This window comes from Budorcas taxicolor, chromosome 20 (assembly GCF_023091745.1).
Source record: "Budorcas taxicolor isolate Tak-1 chromosome 20, Takin1.1, whole genome shotgun sequence".
In the NCBI taxonomy this organism is placed as follows: domain Eukaryota; kingdom Metazoa; phylum Chordata; class Mammalia; order Artiodactyla; family Bovidae; genus Budorcas; species Budorcas taxicolor.
Genome location: NC_068929.1, coordinates 12989616 through 13008648, shown reverse-complemented (window position 1 = coordinate 13008648; position 19033 = coordinate 12989616). Strand labels below are relative to the sequence as shown.

Genomic DNA, 19033 nt, shown 5'->3' with positions numbered 1-19033 from the left:
GTTAGGTGCGCTCCTGGGTCTCCTCCCAGATCCTCCCTTGAGTCCTCCCACGGGCACCCCTGTGAGAGGCATCATTTCTCATGGCCTTGCGGAAGTGCCGGTACCAGTAACCCAAGAGTCCATTCTGGTTTTCCCCAGGGCCAGGAGCTGGAGGACTTGCGGGTGGGAACAGGGCCTCTTCTCCTCCTGTCCCCATCACTGGCCCACTTGTATCGGGGATGCAGGGCCCGTCCCCATCACTGGCCCACCTGTATCGGGGATGCAGGGCCCTCCTCGTCACCCACTCCATACTGAAATCAGTATATGGAATCAGTCTTGATTCTTCACACCCATTTCTTGGTTATGTTTGCAAATGTTCATTTTGTAGGAAAAGCAGTCTTGCTTTTCTAGGAAAAGCAAGGTTCTGCATTGTCAGCATTAATGGAAGTGGAAATTACATGGTCATCCTCAAGACATGCAGTTGTCATCCTCTTAAAGGCAATTTGAGAGGTTGTAGCATTGCGAGTTGTTAATTTGACAAGGCTTTCCCCCCCTAGTGCTCCTGCAGCTCAGCCGGCACTCCATCCTTTGTGCTCGGCTGTTTTGTTAAGCAGCTGCTGAGACCATTGCTGGTGTTGCTCTGGCATCAGGGATGCTGCAGCCTCCTAGGCCGCTGTTTTGGGGCCAACATTTGAGGTGGTGGGAGAGAAGGGCCAGCTGTGTGCAGGTGAGAGGGCTCTTGGGTTTTATGGGGCTTGGATATGGCTGTGCCTCGATAGATAGTGCGTGTGTTTTTAAATTTAGCCGTAGTTGGCCCTTTCTGAAAGCAGGAGAGAGCCTGTGTGTGTCTTTAGATGAATATTAGTTCTGTGGAGACGAGACCCTATAAGCATCCTGAAAATTATATACCTAGAAAATGACGTTTTGCTTTCAAGATTTCCGCATCACCTGGATATAGTCAAACACAAACCACTGAAACAGCCCATCCTTAAAAGACATAGTCAGTCAGAATTTCAATAATTAAAAAAAGGCCCAACAATAACTGAAACATACAGGCTTACTGAGTTTAAGCAGAGCCTTTGGGAGCACACAGACAAAAGTCTCGTTGTGTGTGAGGGCCCTGCAGCTTCGGGGGTCCTTGGGCCTTCCTCTTTTGGTTCCCAGGTGGAGCAGACCCCTTTTCATCTCATAACAGCCCCTCCCTGCCGCCCAGATGGAGCCTTCATAATTGCCCTGAGTTTCGTATGGAAGCCCTCAAAGACTTTTCCTTGTCACAGTAATAAGTGACCCCATCGGTCCATCTCCAACTCCTGCTTTTGCTCTCCTGAGACGAGGGCTGAGGAGACCTAACCATCCATCTGGGCCCCTGATGGTACCCCTGTGAGCTGCTGCTGGAGAATGCCGGCTCTGGGGGCTGAAAGAGGCTGCCACCCTGCTCTCTCTCTTCCTGGGAACTTCTTTTCTGAAGCAGCTGAATGAGACCTTTGCAGGCGAGGGTGGTGGCCTCTCCTTCAGAATGCCTGGCCTGTTTCCCAGGGTGAAACACTCCCCAAATATGCAACTTTGTGAGCAGCCCAGCAGCCTGAGCCCAGAGCCGCCTGCCACCAGGAGAGCTGGCATGGGGTGGGGGCGCGGTGCGGGCCCGGGGTTTGCCAGATGCCAGGAAGGCCCGGCCCCCGGTGACGTCACCAGTCGTCTGGGGCGAGAATCTGGCCAACAGTTGGCCGTGAGAGAGCTCGAAGCTTTCTGTCTCTAAATCCCCTCCTTCGTTCAAATCTGATCCTATAAAAAGGCTTTTGTTGAAGAAGCAGGCATGGCATCTTGGTGCACGTCTGTGTCATTGCTGTCAGTATTTCCAAAGATGGGCAGAAAAACCTTCCTTGGTTGAATTCCTGAGCTAACAGGCCCCCAAACTGACTTGGACCGAATAGAGGTAAATGGCAGCTGTCACTTGGCGTTTGTTTTGTTTGCAAGTGAGGAAGCCAAAGAGGAGAGGAGCATCTTGAGGATGGTAAGAACCTGCTTCCGGGGAGCTCAGCGTCAGGTCCTCACGGCGTGCTTGGGCTGTGCCTAGACTTGCCCTGGGAAGGGTGTGCTCTGCAGGGTCTGGGTATCGTGTAGATCTCTTAGGAAAGAGAGGAGTTCTGCAGAGGGAGCTGCTTCTGGGTGCCTTGCTCGATCTGCTTTTAAGGGCTCCTGCAGAACATCGCCATGACCACTGTCCTTCCCTGGCAACATGCTTTCTGAGGCTTTGGGTGCAGGAAAGAGTCAAAAGTCTGATCAAGGAGATGAACACTCACTTCTGCTTAGTCTTAAGCTTTTGCCTAGTTTTATCTCCACTTAAGTGTCCCTGAAGCTCCTGAAGTCTTTGTTTCAAGGCCACTGATGGAAGGACCTGGAAAAGGGAGGGGTTTTTATGTTTTTCTTCTTATTTTATGATGTTTATTCAGTTTGATGTTCTTTTGCTTTAGCTTGAAATACACATGCTCATCAAAAGCAAAAACAACTAAGCCAGAAAGCCATGTCCAGAAAATTACACACTTGAACATTCATGATAAACAAATGTTCTTTCCCATGGCTTAATTGAATTATTTTTCTCGAGGCTCAGTCCTTCATCTGTTCAAACTGTGTGACATTATTTTTCACGTTCATGCGTTTGGAGTGAAACATCATATACTTTTCCTTAACTTTACCCTCTTTTTTTGTGGGTGTTCTGTCTTTGCCCTTTCCCCACTTCTTTTTGCTGACGTTCTTCTCCTGATGCTTTTTGAATGCTTGCTTCTTTGAGCACATCTCTGATTTTATTCCTCTGGGTTTTCCACTTGGCATTGAGTGCCAAGCTCTCCCCTGGCATTCAGTGTCTGTGCCATGTCTGCCCTTCCAAACCCTCATCCACAGAGCAGTGAAGCGGCGGACTCAGTAGCCTGGGTGCAGGGCTCAGCTTGACCACGTCTTAGTTCTGTGACTTGGGGCTAGGTCTACAGGCTTCATCGTCCTCAACAGTACAAGGAGATAAGCGTGGTACCTATGTCACAGGGCTTGTCTGCGGACTAAATGAGTTCATACTTGTGAAGTGCTTGAGACAGTGCCTGACACCATTATTGTTTAGTTTGGGCTTCCATTTCTAATGTGGGGTTTATTGGTAAATATTAGCTGTTAGCAACAATAAGCGGAGAAGGCAATGGCACCCCACTCCAGCACCCTTGCCTGGAAAATCCCATGGACGGAGGAGCCTGGTAGGCTGCAGTCCATGGGGTCGTGAAGAGTCAGACACGACTGAGAGACTTCAGTTTCACGCATTGGAGAAGGAAATGGCAACCCACTCCAGTGTTCTTGCCTGGAGAATCCCAGGGACGGGGGAGCCTGGTGGGCTGCTGTCTCTGGGGTTGCACAGAGTCAGACATGACTGAAGTGACTTAGCAGCAGCAGCAGCAATGATGAGACCATGGGAGAGGATGGACTTGTCAGTGTGATGGTGCTAAGTATTTCAACATGTTCTGTTTCTGTTGTACTTCTGGTACTTGATAATATGAAGCAAAAAAGCCCTAACTAAAGCTGCTTTCTGTTTTTCTTAACCTCTTTGTTGAGATTCAGTTCATACACCATTCAATTCATACACCATACAATTCACCCCTTTAAAGTGTGCTCTTCGATGGTTTTGATAACACTGTGTTATTTTCTAAGAATTTCTGGTAAAATATATAAAAATATAAAATTTGTCATTTTAACAATTTCTAGATGGCATTAGTTACATTCACAGTGTTATGCAATATCACTGCTGTTCCCCAAACTTTTTGATCACCCCAAAGAGACACTTGTGTTCGTGAAGCAGTAACTCCACATCTCCCACCTCCTCCGCCTCTGGTAAATCTTTGATTTGCTCTCTGACTGTGAATTAGCCTGTTCTAGGTAGTTCATGTAAATGGAATCATATAGTTATTTGTCCTTTAGTGAATTTCACTTGGCATAATGTTTTCAAGGTTCACATTGGTTCAACAATCAGAACTTCGTTCCTTTTTATGGCCGAGTCATACTGCACTGAATGGAGAGACCATAATTTGTTTGCTTATCCAGTCATCCACTGGTAGACACCTGGGTGGGCCCCGCCTTTTGGCTATCTTGAATAAGGCTGCAGTGAACATCGATATACAAGTACCTTTTCAAGTTCTTAGTGGAGTGGCCAAAAAGTTCATTTGGGATTTCCCATAAGGTGGTACAGAAAAATCCAAACAAACTTTTTGGCTGTTAGGCCATGTAGAGATTCTGTGTTAACTTTTTGAAGAACGGTTGATGTTTTCCTGGAAAGCAGCTGCTTTTCGGTCATTCTGTCCTCTGCCGTCTGTCTCCCTCAGACTCCATTCCATCTCCTCCTGCCACCAGAGTTTTGTTGTCCTCCCTTGTCTACCCCCAGCCACGTCTCCCGGCTGGCTGGCTGAGGGACACCCTTCTGCTCCATCACCCACTGCCAGTGCATGCATCACCCACCCTGACCACACGTCCGCCTGATCCCTTTCATCTCATTGTCTGAGGAAGGACAGGCTTGTAGGAGGTCCTCCATAGGTCCCAGACCACCCCTGCTGGAGGGGGTTTCAGCCACATGCTGTTCCTGAAACCTTTCAGGTGTGGGGAGCCAGGGATGTGGAGCTGAAGTCCTGCAAGGATTTCAGCCCTTCTTAGACAGGCTCCTTCATTCTCCCATCACCTTGGTCTCATGTTCTTCATCCACTTTGCTTTTTTTTTGGTCCACCCTGTCCCAAGGGAGAGTTGTTCTTCCCTCTTCATTTGCTCACAGTTCCTGTAGTTTTCTAGGAGTGAATTAATGAATAAATACTGCAGCAGACTATAACCCTCCTCAGACAGCCATTCTGCTTGTTGGGCTAATTGTTAGCTTGGGTTTCTGGATGTCATTCATTTCACAGTAAGGCTCCTAATTAATCTCAGCACTGTTCTCACCAGAAGAAAGGCTGATATGGAGAAACATCCCCAATTACCATGAGAAAGGGGATGTGGAGAGCCCCGTTGAGTTTTCCTGGCATCCACCCCTTGTCTCAGATGAAACCCGCCCTTCACACACAGGCAGCCTGGCGATCAAGCCTGACAACTAGAGGGTTGTGAGAGCCGGCAGAGCCCCAGACCACACAGACCCAGCTCGGGAGGAGCCTGCTGGGGCTACACCCTTGTTTAGTAACACCCATTGTGTTTCCCAGGACAGCGGAGAGCCTTGGTACCCTGAGCGGCAATGCCTCTGCTGTCCCAGAGGCAGGCGGGGTGGTTTTAATCCGGAAAAAGCTAAAGGTCTCTTCTTTTGTCTGTGTTTCTGTGCCTGCAGGACAAAAGATCCTTCATCACCGAAGTGACGTTTTAGAAACAGTGGTCCTGATCAACCCCTCAGATGAAGCCGTCAGCACTGAGGTAAGCATGGGGATCTGTGGAGCCTCACACAGTGGACGGAGCCCCAGCTGATGCGAGGGGATGGGGCAGTTGGTGAAGAGGGACAAGGCCGGGGGGAGCAAGTGCTGGGTCCAGGGATGCGTCTGTGTCCCTAGCCAGAGGCTGGTTCTCTGCATCAGCACCACCTGAGACTGCCCCTTTCGATCAGGACGGAGTGGAGGACGCTGGCCAGACCGTAGGGTTCTGTAGAGGTGAGGGGTATGGAATGCTGGGGGTACCCAGCAGGCGTGCTGCTGGTACGGAGTCTGGCTGGGATGTCGCAGGGTGATTAAACGCAAGCCTTCAGGCTGAGACGGCTGTGACCCAAATGTGGAGAAAAAAGGCTTCTCAGACACAAGCTTTCTCAGCAAATCCTGCCCACCCCCTGGTCACAGTTGAAAGGCAGGATAGCACAGCGGTCAGGAATATGGGCTCTGCCGCCAGACTGACTGGGTTCTGCCACCCACTAGCAGGTCGCCTTGGGCAAGTTATTGACCATCTCTGTCTCCGTTTCTGTCTTTGTGAAATGAAGTGATAATAGCGCTTGCGTTTAGTGATGTGTCCAGAAGTGTCACGTGAGTAGAACACGGCATGGCACATGGCAACCGAAACATCAGTGCTGGCCGTTCTTCTTGTTTTTATTACCACCATATAAAACTTTTGCCAGAGAGAGTAACTGGGTATTTCAGATCAGTAGGCTAACACCAAGAATCTTTGGTCTCCCAGGCCAGAGGAATTGGTGCATCTCCATTTCCCAGGGCCTTTACTGCAATTTAGCACCTTTGAGGTTGAACTGCTTTCTTGGATGTCAGAATAGCCACAGACCCAGGCACCTCCTCTATCCATGGCCTTTCTTTTGCCCACACTGAGCATCTCTGTGACTGTAGATTGTTTTCTTTTTTTAGATTGAGATACAATTCACACCCATAAAATCCATCCTTTTAAAGTATGCAGTTCATTGGAGTTGTGGAACTGTCATCAACATCTGATTCCTGAACATATCCATCGCCCCCCATAACCTCTGGCAACCATTAATCTACTTTTTACCTCTATGGATTTTCCTGTTCTGAATATTTCAGATAATGGAATCATACGATCTGTGGCCTTTTGTGTTGAGTTTACTTAATTAATATAGTATTTTCCAGAGTCATCCATGTGTAGCCTATATCAGTACCTCATTCCTTTTTATGACAGAATACTATTCCAGTGTACGAGTACACCATGTTTATTTATCCATGCATCAACTGATGGACATTTGGGTTGTTTGCCCTTCATGGCTGTTGTCACATAGCCTGCTTTGATCCCATGTCGTCTTCTCTGGTTGAGCAGGACCTCTTTGACAATCCATGAAGGTACAAGATTGAGGCAAATGATGCACTAGTGGTCTCCCCGGCTATTAGAATCAGAAAGTAGAGACAACTTGGGAAAAAGCTGGAGGCTGAATATATGTACAGGCATATCGCCTGTGAGAAATGGAGAAGGAAAAAATAAGGAATTTCTTTGCAGAGCCCAGGTTCACCTGTGGAACAGATGGGGCTGGAACAGTGACTTCGGTACATGTGTGGTTCCTTGGACTGTGGGGTTCGTGGGGACAGTGGGTCACGTCCTGTTTACTTTTTATCCCTCCCCTAGTGCCTCGCATGATGCCTGGCAGTCACTTTGTGCTGAACTGAGTTGGGCTTAGAACGTATATCCTTGGTACTTGGAGCAGTGGTTCTGCTGAAGGACAGGCTGGCTCCCTGCCATTTAAAAGAACAGAGAGTCCTTTCGTGCAAATGGTTCACAAATCTGTTTAAAAGATTCCCAATCAGGGTGGCCTTTTGTTTATGTTCAAGTTCAGTGTCAGGCACCTTCCTGATGCCAGTGGAGACTGCTTTTGGAGCTGTGTCGGCTTGGCAGGAAAGGGGTCCTTGGTGGGAGGGGCTGACTTGGGGCCTTCCTTGAAGCCCTCTGATTCCTGAGGCAGCAGTTGGGGGACCTGCCCTGTACTTGGTGAGTCAGCCTGTGAGATGTTCGTGTCTCACAGACTGCACACTGCCAGCAGGCACAACTGTGCAATAAACGATTGCCAGCTGTGGAGACTGCTTTGAAAAGACACGGAAACCGAGGGGACAAAGTCAGCTACCGCTACTGTCTCACTCATAGCCAGACTTCGAAAAGGGCATACTTGGGCAGCTGGTGATCGCAGGCACTGGCTCTGTTCAACACGCCGGGGCGGTGTGAAGACCAGGAAAGTGCGGGATTCTTGTTGGTTAGGAACCTGAAGCGCTCCAAGGGCCAGCCCGGTCCTGTGGGTGGGAGGCCAGCGCCCACCACAGCTCAGTGTGCCCCATGCTTTGTTTCAGGTGCGCTTAATGATCACGGATGCTGCCCGACACAAGCTGCTCGTGCTGACGGGGCAGTGCTTTGAGAATACCGGAGAGCTCATTCTCCAGTCCGGCTCTTTCTCCTTCCAGAACTTCATAGAGATTTTCACCGATCAAGAGGTAGGCTCCTGTCTGGTAGTATCCACGTTTTACAGTTGCTCAGTTATTGTCGCCTTAGGCTGATCTTTGAAAGCATTCACGGGAGATAGCAGGAGGGGATGGGGTGTCCTACTCCTTTGAAATAAGCAAAACCACGTGGTGCAGGGTCCTGTGGCTCATCACCAGAGGAATTTAGAGCACTCATCTATATAATTAATTGGAACCATTCTGATTGCCCGATGGAGGTGGGGGTTGGAACAGTCATCATTTTACAGATGGTAGAGATGATGGAGGAACTCGGAATGACAGAGTCCACAAGAAAGCCCAGGTTGCCTGTTTTCTGAAAGAATACTCCAAAGATCTCTTTAGGGGTAGTATTTAACTGCCTTGGTCTCTTTCAGTGCATGTAACTTACTTTTCCTGGTCAAATTATTTCTGATTTCTCTTAATGCCTGGCTCCAGTATTTGAGCTTGGGCTGCTTGAGTAGCCCCAGAAAGGAGGCAGGTAGGAAAATGAGGTATGTCCATAGGACACATCCATGCCCCAAGAGAAAGAGGATTAGAGTAGCTGGACTGAAGCCTGAGCATTAACACTTCTAACAAGTATATCTTACTCAAGGTGATACATGATGAAGTATTGAAACTAACAGGATGATAGTATTATTTGGTCAAATCAGATCAAAGATTTCAATTCGGTTATTTCTGCTTGAGAATTTTATCTGGTTGGGAAGCTTCTCTTTCCAAAATAACACACCTCTGTCTGCTAGTTAGAGCGACAACTCGAGGCTGTCAGCGTAGCCGCTTGGGGCTGCCTGTAGCTGACAGCAGACTTCTACAGTGAGAGCTCGAGGGACGTGCTGACAGGAGGAGTTACAGCATCTATTTAAAACCATCTTCCTGGGAACTTCCTGAGAGGGCGGCCTCTTAGTCTCGGGGGTGTTGGGAAGGGCCATCTGTCTTTCTGCATTTAATCTTCCTTGGGCCCCACAAATCACAGAGAGGTCTCTGTGTGCTTTCCATCACTGGCAAGAGCTGTAAATAAACTGCCCAGCTTCATTAGGCTCACCTGGAGGCTTTTTGTAAAAAGACTGGTGGGATGACATCACTGTGTTTCTCCACTCACTGGGGAAGAATAAAAAGGAACATTTCACTTGGCATTTGAAGCTCCGGCTTTCAGAAGCTGTGATGTCATCTGGGTCCCAAGGCAGATAGCCCAGGCTCTCCCCACAGCAAGGCAGGGTCCCGGGCGCCCGCAGAGCTGGTCCCGCCGTTGCCACCTCACAAGGGAGGCCTGCACCCTGTGTCTCTGCAGAGCTGTCCACTGTCTTCCTCCAGGGCTGCTGGAGTGCAGGCTGCGTGTCTTGATCATCTTGTATCTGTGGCGCCCACATCTAGGAATGGCCCGGCACAACCTTGTTCTGTGGCATTGAGAAGCCCAAGGCAGGGCACTGTCTCCCTCTGCCCCCTGCCCTGAGATGGGTGGATGAGCACCGTAATGTCAGAGTCTTTTGCAGGATTGTGTCCCCAGGTTCATGTTGTGGGTTTGTCTGGTAGCTAGAGGTCACACACACTGTCAGCACCTTGGCGAGACAGGGCTGCAGGGGCCTGGAGCCAGCCCCGGGGCCCAGTGCCATGTGCAGGCGGGCCGTTGACTGGCTTCCCCATGTTGGGTTCAGTCCTGCACCCTCAGCTTATTTATGTGCACGTGGGTGCTGCTCCTGCCTTCCTGTTCCAGGTCAGTTTCTACCCCTGTGTCATGGGTTTGTCTTTTGGGCAGTAAAATGGAATTGAGGACATATGTAAAGGAAAGGGTTTGTCACTGCTGGAATTTTAAATCTGGAGGCATCACAACCTACCCATCTGGACCCCAAATGTCTTTAAATAAGGCACAGTGTTGTGAACACTGCTGCTTAACACACATGGAAAATCTCTAGGATTTTCCCTTACAGACCAGGTCAGTGGTATCAGGGTGCTGCAGGAAGACAGGAAAAGGGGAATACATAGGGTTGAATTTACTTTCTTCCCCTTGATCCAACCAGAGCACCTGGGCCTTTATCTTCTTTGCATTCTGGACTTTGGAGAAAGGATGACATAGCCAAAGTAGATTGGAAACCATGGGACTAGGCCAATGGTTAGCGGCTTTTTAGAGCTCTGATCCTTATTGTTGCCTTGGGAAAAGGTTTTGAGGCCAGAATGACTCAATAACTAATGGATCTTAAAGGCCCTTTGGTGTCTACTTTTGTTCCTTTTACTTAGTCCTTGAAACATACTAGTCACTCCAGAGAAACCAGAAACACAATTTGGCAAAAACAAAAATGACACTTAAAAAAAAAAAAAAAAACAAGAATAGCTAAAAATAAATGGGCTGAATAACAGAATTATCGGGTACATTTTAAGCTTCAGCTTTGGGGAGTCTTAGTCATTGGAGATCAACTACAAAACCAGAACCTACAGATAGAACAGTCATCTGGCTAATCTATCCCTTCCTGCAAGGGGAGGATGGTGAAGTCACCATCTCCTGGGGACATTTTTCAGTCTCTCTGTTGGAAAGTTTTTCCTTATATGTCTCATCCTATCTTCAAGGAAGGAATGTGATCCCTTTTCCACCTGACAGTGTCTTAGATCTTAGACACCCTTTACTGCCAATTTTTTTCCCCTCCAGATTTACCATTCTCAGTTCTACTCAGTGTTCTTCATAAAACAAGATATTAAAAGTTCCTTACATTCTCTGATCACTGTCCACTGGTAGGAAGGAGGCACAGGGGTGGAGATGGGTGAAATTCAGGAGCTCAGTCTTGGCACTATTATCAGACAATTACATACAGGAGTCCAGAGCTTGGGGAATAAAGAGTGGGCTGGAGATGTTAATGTGGAAGCCATCAGCACATTAGAAAACAGATGACATAATCTAAAGGGAGAAATGTGTTAGCAGAGAAAGGGGCCCAGGTCTAGCATTTAGAGGCTGAGGCCAAGGAGAAGGAACCAGCGATTTTAGTTTGTTTTTGGTCCAGTTTGTCTAAAACGTTATGACTCACACTGGATACCAAACTCCGGGGATTGTGAGAGTTAGTGACTTCTGTAGTTTTCAATACAATCTTCAATAAGTCTAAAAGTAACTTTTGACCATCACCATCCACAATTAAATGTCAATGAAGAAGGGAGGCTCTGAGGAGCTCTGTAATTAACATAATTTTTTTTAGGGGGAGCTCCCTTTAAGAAAAAGAAGAAAATCATTGATACACAATTAAGTACAGGACTTTGGGAGGGGACCAGACCACTGAGGAGCCTTGAGATTTAAGCTTCTTTAAGCCTTATGATAAAGGCACTTCACTGTCAACTAAAATCCCTGAGTATTTTCTATGGATATTGTTGATACGCCCCCCCTTCTCCCAATCCTGCTTTCTGAGCTGGTTTATTGAACTTTACATTTATCCCCTAGAATGCCTCCATTAAGAGTTGACTTAGCCATCATCATTCCAATGTCAAGAGCTTTTCTAACTTTCTCAATTCTGCCATCCCATGTTTCTAAGGCCTCCTGTTTTTATGCTATCCACAGATCTGATAAGCCTGCCTCCACCATTCAAATCAGTACCAACAGGACATAAATGAGCCCATCACAGACCGCTTTCCAGGTTGACGCAAACCAGCAGCTATAAATTCAGCTACTGTCACAATGTTCAGAGATCCTTTGAAACATCTTGCTAAATCCCAGAGATATGCTTTCTGCTGTATTTCCTCATTAGCCAAACACATAATTTAATCAAAAGGAAATGTAGTTAGTAGGGTATGGCTTAGAAATTGCACTCTTATTTCATTAATATTATCTGCATAGTCACTTATTTCCTATATCTTCCTTCCTCTTCCAGTATGCCTGCACTTAATTAGAAAAGGCAATTAACAAAAAAGACTATCTTTAATCTGAGCAGTATTTCTTCCAGTCCTGTCTCCCATCCATTTTTGTAAGAACAAGTTTGGGGGGTAGCAATCAATGTTCTTGAGAAGTATTCTTGGGTTGTGGTCACTTCCCAAATGTCCACCTCAGGAGGACAGCATGTACTGAATTGGCCAAGTTCAGCACAGTTCAGCAAGCATCTAGTGAACCTGGTGGTATACTGGGGAAACGAAGATAAAGAGATACAGAGAGAGAGATGTTTTTCCTCCTGTTCAGGAACTTCTGGTATAATGGGCTCTACTAGCTACCATTTACTATGATGATGATTTCCAAATTCTTTCAGAGGAAGCCTCAGTTTCCAAGTCTAAGACATATTCACAGGTTTCCTTGTCACTTCACATGTTGTTGGCTCTTCTTCATTGCTCTCATCTGTTCCTTGGTTGAATGGGCACCTGTGACACCCAGTCTTTGCCCCTGAGGCCCCCTTCTCTCCAGCGTGCGTGCTGGCACAGGTCTGGAAGTCAGTTCCGGGGACTGCTCCAGGCCCAGTGGAATAAAAGAAAACATTTTATATCAGTGGTGAAATGACTCACCTAGCCTTCTCCTGTGATAGTTTATTACTTTTTAAAAGGGCATTTTTGCATGGCAAGTACCCAGGGGTGCTGTGCAAAGTGTTTCATAACCACCTAGGCACTGATCATCCAGACGGTCATAGGCCTTAGAAGTGGAGCAGAATTCTGAAGATCCCCTGTGGGGCAAGAACAGATGGTGGCGAGGTCTGAGGTGGGGGGGCAGGGAGCAGGGAGCAGGGAGAAGGCAGAAGGGAATGGAAGGAGCTGTCAGGACAGAGGCTGTTAGCTTACCAGTATGGAAATATTTACCTACCAACACCTGACATTTGCCCTGTGTGCATCCAATGATCCTGTAATACCTAGTAATAGATGGAGGGGCTGGATCAGTGATGACATTCACTTAAACCTTTTCTTTTTTTCTTATGATTTTTTTTTTAAATCCCAGATTGGGGAATTACTGAGTACCACCCATCCTGCCAACAAAGCCAGCTTAACCCTTTTCTGTCCCGAAGAAGGGGACTGGAAAAACTCCAATCTTGATAGACACAATCTCCAAGACTTCATCAATATTAAACTCAACTCAGCATCTATATTGCCAGAAATGGAAGGACTTTCTGAGTTTACTGAGTATCTCTCGGAATCTGTGGAAGTCCCATCTCCCTTTGACATCCTAGAACCCCCCACATCAGGTGGATTTCTAAAGCTCTCCAAGCCCTGCTGTTACATTTTTCCAGGAGGGAGAGGCGATTCTGCACTGTTTGCAGTTAATGGATTCAATATGCTCATCAACGGAGGCTCAGAAAGAAAATCCTGCTTTTGGAAGCTCATCCGACACTTGGACCGAGTGGACTCCATCCTGCTCACCCACATTGGGGACGACAATTTGCCTGGAATAAACAGCATGCTCCAACGGAAAATCGCAGAGCTCGAGGAGGAACAGTCTCAGGGCTCCACCACCAATAGTGACTGGATGAAAAACCTCATCTCTCCCGACTTAGGAGTTGTATTTCTCAATGTACCTGAAAATCTGAAGAACCCAGAGCCAAACATCAAGATGAAGAGAAGCATAGAAGAAGCCTGCTTCACTCTCCAGTACCTAAACAAATTGTCCATGAAGCCAGAACCTCTGTTCAGAAGTGTAGGCAATACCATCGATCCTGTCATTCTTTTCCAAAAAATGGGAGTTGGTAAACTGGAGATGTATGTGCTTAACCCAGTCAAGAACAGCAAGGAGATGCAGTATTTCATGCAGCAGTGGACTGGCACCAACAAAGACAAGGCTGAACTAATCCTGCCTAATGGTCAAGAAATAGACATCCCAATTTCCTATTTAACGTCAGTCTCATCTTTGATCGTGTGGCATCCAGCGAACCCTGCAGAGAAGATCATCCGAGTTCTCTTTCCTGGCAACAGCACCCAATACAATATCCTGGAAGGACTGGAAAAGCTCAAACATTTGGACTTCCTGAAGCAGCCACTGGCCACCCAGAAGGATCTCACGGGCCAGGTGGCCACCCCTGCTGTGAAACAAGTAAAACTGAAACAGAGGGCTGACAGCCGCGAGAGTTTGAAACCAGCCGCAAAACCACTCCCCAGCAAAACTGTGCGAAAGGAATCAAAAGAAGAAACCCCTGAAGTCACAAAAGGGCTGGAAAAGGCACCCAAAGTAGAAAGCAAAGAAAAGGTGACGGTGAAAAAAGACAAACCTGTGAAAACCGAGACCAAACCTCCAGTGACAGAAAAGGAGACACCCAGCAAAGAAGAGCTGCCCCCGGCCAAAGCTGAGGGCGCCGAGAAGCAGGGCACAGATGTCAAACCCAAAGTCGCCAAGGAGAAGACGGTGAAGAAGGAGACAAAGCCAAAACCTGAAGAGAAGAAAGAGGAGAAGGAAAAGGAAAAGCCAAAGAAAGAAGTGGCTAAGAAGGAGGACAAAACACCTGTCAAGAAGGAGGAAAAACCAAAAAAGGAAGAGGTGAAAAAGGAAGTCAAAAAAGAAATCAAGAAAGAAGAGAAAAAAGAAATCAAAAAAGAGGTTAAGAAAGAAACCCCACTCAAGGAAGCCAAGAAGGAAGTGAAGAAGGAGGAAAAGAAGGAAATTAAAAAGGAGGAAAAGGAACCCAAAAAAGAAATTAAGAAACTTCCTAAAGACACAAAGAAATCACCTACTCCTGTAGCGGAAGCAAAAAAACCGGCTGCATTAAAACCAAAAGTACCCAAGAAGGAAGAGCCTGTCAAGAAAGAGTCTGTGGCTGCTGGGAAGCCAAAGGAGAAGGGAAAGATTAAAGTGGTCAAGAAAGAAGGCAAGACTGCAGAGGCTGCGGCTGCAGCCCTTGGCACCGTGGCCGCTGCCGCAGCCGTGGCTGGGTTAGCAACCACCGGCCCCGCCAAAGAACTCGAGGCCGAGAGGTCCCTCATGTCGTCCCCTGAGGATCTGACCAAGGACTTTGAGGAGCTGAAGGCTGAAGAGGTCGACGTCGCGAAAGACATCAAGCCTCAGCTGGAGCTGATCGAGGATGAAGAGAAACTGAAGCAAACTGAGCCCGTCGAAGCCTATGTCATCCAGAAAGAGACCGAAGTCATCAAAGGCCCCGCCGAGTCCCCTGATGAGGGAATCACCACCACTGAAGGGGAGGGGGAGTGTGAGCAGACCCCTGAGGAGCTGGAGCCCGTCGAGAAGCAGGGGGTGGAGGACACCGAAAAATTTGAAGATGAGGGAGCAGGTTTCGAGGAGTCCTCTGAGACCGGAGACTATGAAGAGAAGGCAGAAACCGAAGAGGCGGAGGAACCGGAAGAGGACGCAGAGGACCACGTGCGTGTGAGCACCTCTAAGCACAGCCTGGCAGAGGAGGAGGAGAGTGCCAAGGCTGAGGCAGACGCGCACGTCAAGGAGAAGAGGGAGTCTGTGGCCAGTGGTGACGACCGAGCCGAAGAAGACATGGACGAGGCCCTGGAGAAGGGAGAGGCCGAGCAGTCTGAGGAGGAGGCAGAAGAGGAGGACCGAGCTGAGGACGCCAGGGAGGAAGACTACGAGCCCGAAAAGGCGGAAGCGGAAGACTACGTGAGGGCTGTGGTGGACAAGGCCGCTGAGGCCAGCCGCGCCGAGGCCGAGTACGGGTTCCTCACCGCGGCCCCCAAGCCGGGGGGAGCCCAGTCTCCCGTCCGAGAACCTGCCTCTTCCATTCACGATGAGACTTTACCTGGAGGCTCGGAGAGTGAGGCCACTGCCTCTGACGAGGAGAATCGGGAAGACCAGCCTGAAGAATTCACGGCCACCTCCGGCTACACCCAGTCTACCATTGAGATATCCAGCGAGCCAACCCCCATGGATGAGATGTCTACTCCCCGAGACGTGATGAGTGACGAGACCAACAATGAAGAGACGGAGTCCCCGTCTCAAGAATTTGTAAACATCACCAAATACGAGTCTTCACTGTATTCTCAGGAATATGCCAAACCTGCTGTGACATCTCTCAATGGACTTTCTGATGGGTCAAAAACAGATGCCACTGATGGGAGGGACTATAATGCTTCAGCCTCCACCATCTCACCACCTTCCTCCATGGAGGAAGACAAATTCAGCAGATCTGCTCTACGTGAGGCCTACTATGAAGACAAAGATGTGAGAGCTGGTGCCACGCTGGAGATCAAAGACACTGTCTCACCAGTTTTGGATGAAAAACTCAGTCCACCCAAGAGCCCATCCCTGAGTCCATCTCCGCCATCACCCATAGAAAAGACCCCCCTGGGTGAACGTAGCGTGAACTTTTCCCTGACACCCAATGAGATTGAAGTCTCAGCAGAGGCAGAAGTTGCCCCAGTGTCTCCTGAGGTGACCCAAGAAGTAGTGGAAGAACACTGTGCCAGTCCTGAGGATAAGACCTTGGAAGTGGTGTCTCCATCTCAGTCTGTGACTGGCAGTGCTGGCCACACACCATACTACCAATCTCCAACTGAAGAGAAATCCAGTCATCTTCCCACAGAGGTCATTGAGAAACCAGCAGCAGTCCCAGTGAGCTTTGAATTCAGTGATGCCAAAGATGAAAGTGAAAGGGCTTCCATAAGCCCCATGGATGAACCTGTGCCTGACTCAGAATCTCCTATTGAAAAAGTTTTGTCTCCATTACGGAGCCCTCCCCTAATTGGATCCGAGTCCGCATATGAAAGTTTCCTAAGTGCAGATGACAAGGCTCCTGGCAGAGGTACCGAAAGCCCCTTTGAAGGAAAGGATGGAAAAGAAGCCTCTCCAGACCAGATAAGTCCAGTTTCTGACATGACTTCCACTGGGCTTTTCCAAGACAAACAGGAAGGGAAAAGCACAGATTTTATACCAATAAAGGAAGACTTTGGTCAAGAAAAGAAAACTGATGATGTTGAAGACATGAGTTCTCAAGTAGGACTGACCTTAGATGAAAGGAAGTTAGGAGGAGATGTTTCTCCTACACAAATAGATGTCAGTCAGTTTGGATCTCTTAAAGAAGACACTAAGATGTCCATTTCTGAAGGTACCGTCTCTGACAAGTCAGCTACCCCTGTCGATGAGGGGGTAGTTGAAGACACATACTCTCATATGGAGGGTGTGGCCTCGGTCTCCACAGCTTCTGTGGCTACGAGCTCATTCCCAGAGCCAACGACAGATGACGTGTCTCCCTCACTGCACGCTGAGGTTGGATCCCCACACTCCACTGAAGTAGATGACTCTCTTTCAGTGTCTGTTGTGCAAACGCCCACCACTTTCCAGGAAACAGAAATGTCTCCATCAAAAGAAGAATGCCCACGACCAATGTCAATTTCTCCACCAGACTTCTCCCCTAAAACAGCCAAGTCTCAGACACCGGTTCAAGATCACAGGTCAGAACAATCCTCAATGTCTATTGAATTTGGCCAGGAGTCCCCTGAGCACTCCCTTGCGATGGACTTCAGTCGTCAGTCTCCCGATCACCCTACAGTGGGTGCAGGCATGCTTCATATCACTGAAAACGGGCCCACTGAGGTGGACTACAGTCCTTCTGACATGCAGGACTCTAGTTTATCCCATAAGATCCCACCAACAGAGGAGCCGTCCTACACCCAAGATAATGATCTCTCTGAGCTCATCTCAGTGTCTCAGGTGGAGGCTTCCCCATCCACCTCTTCTGCTCACACCCCTTCTCAGATAGCATCTCCTCTCCAAGAAGATACTCTGTCCGATGTTGTTCCTCCCAGAGACATATCCTTGTATGCCTCACTCACCTCTGAAAAAGTGCAAAGTCTGGATGCTGAGAAGCTCTCCCCTAAATCTGATATCTCTCCGCTCACCCCGAGAGAATCCTCTCCTTTGTATTCCCCTAGTTTTTCAGATTCTACCTCTGCAGTCAAAGAGAGCACAGCAGCGTGCCACACTGCCTCTCCCCCACCAATGGATGCAGCGTCCGCAGAGCCCTATGGCTTCCGTGCCTCCATGTTATTTGATACGATGCCGCACCATCTAGCCTTGAATAGAGATTTGACCACACCTGGCATGGAGAAGGATACTGGAGGAAAGACACCTGGAGACTTCAGCTACGCCTATCAGAAGCCTGAGACAACCACCAGGTCTCCAGACGAAGAAGGTTATGACTATGAGGCTTATGAGAAAACCACCCGGACCCCAGATGTGAGCGGCTATTACTATGAGAAGACCGAGAGCGTCACCAAATCCCCATGTGACAGCAGCTACTCCTATGAGACCATGGAGAAGACCAGCGAGACTCCTGAAGATGGTGGCTATGCCTATGAGATTACTGAAAAGACCACCCGGAGCCCGGAAGAGTCTGGGTACGCATATGAGATAAGTGAGAAGACCATAAGGACCCCTGAAGTGAGTGCTTACAGCTACGAAAAGACTGAGCGGTCTCGAAGGCTCCTGGATGACATCAGCAATGGCTATGATGATTCTGAAGAGGGCGGCCACACACTTGGGGATTCCAGCTACTCTTATGAGACCACTGAGAAAACTGCCGGTTTCCCTGAGTCTGAAAGTTACTCCTACGAGCCATCGACAACAACCACTCGATCCCCAGATGCCTCTGCATACTGTTATGAGACCCCGGAGAAAATCACTCGAGCCCCCCAGGCGTCTTCGTATGCCTATGAGACTTCAGACCAGTGCTACACGGCAGAAAAGAAGTCCCCCTCCGAGGCTCGCCAGGATGTGGACTTATGCCTTGTGTCCTCCTGCGAATACAAGCATCCCAAGACGGAGCTCTCACCCTCCTTCATTAATCCCAATCCTCTTGAGTGGTTTGCCAGTGAAGAGCCAACTGAAGAATCGGAAAAGCCCCTCACCCAGTCAGGAGGAGCCCCGCCGCCTCCTGGAGGGAAGCCCCAGGGCCGACAATGTGACGAAACCCCTCCCACCTCAGTCAGCGAGTCCGCCCCGTCCCAGACTGACTCTGACGTCCCTCCAGAGACTGAGGAGTGCCCTTCCATCACAGCTGATGCCAACATTGACTCTGAAGATGAGTCGGAAACCATCCCCACAGATAAAACCGTCACCTACAAACACATGGATCCACCTCCGGCCCCCATGCAGGACCGTAGCCCTTCTCCACGCCACCCTGATGTGTCCATGATGGACCCGGAGGCCTTGGCCATCGAGCAGAACCTGGGCAAAGCCCTGAAGAAAGACCTGAAAGAGAAGACCAAGACCAAAAAGCCTGGTACCAAGACCAAGTCAT

General features: G+C 48.6%; 1 protein-coding gene across 1 annotated transcript in view; it reads left to right on the top strand.

Moving 5' to 3' along the window:
• MAP1B (microtubule associated protein 1B) overlaps positions 1–19033 on the top strand; it is a 92486-nt gene that overhangs the window by 65100 nt on the left and 8353 nt on the right. The window contains 3 exon segments of the mRNA XM_052659164.1: positions 5309–5391; positions 7755–7895; positions 12784–19033. Coding sequence (XP_052515124.1) covers positions 5309–5391; positions 7755–7895; positions 12784–19033 — 6474 coding nt within the window.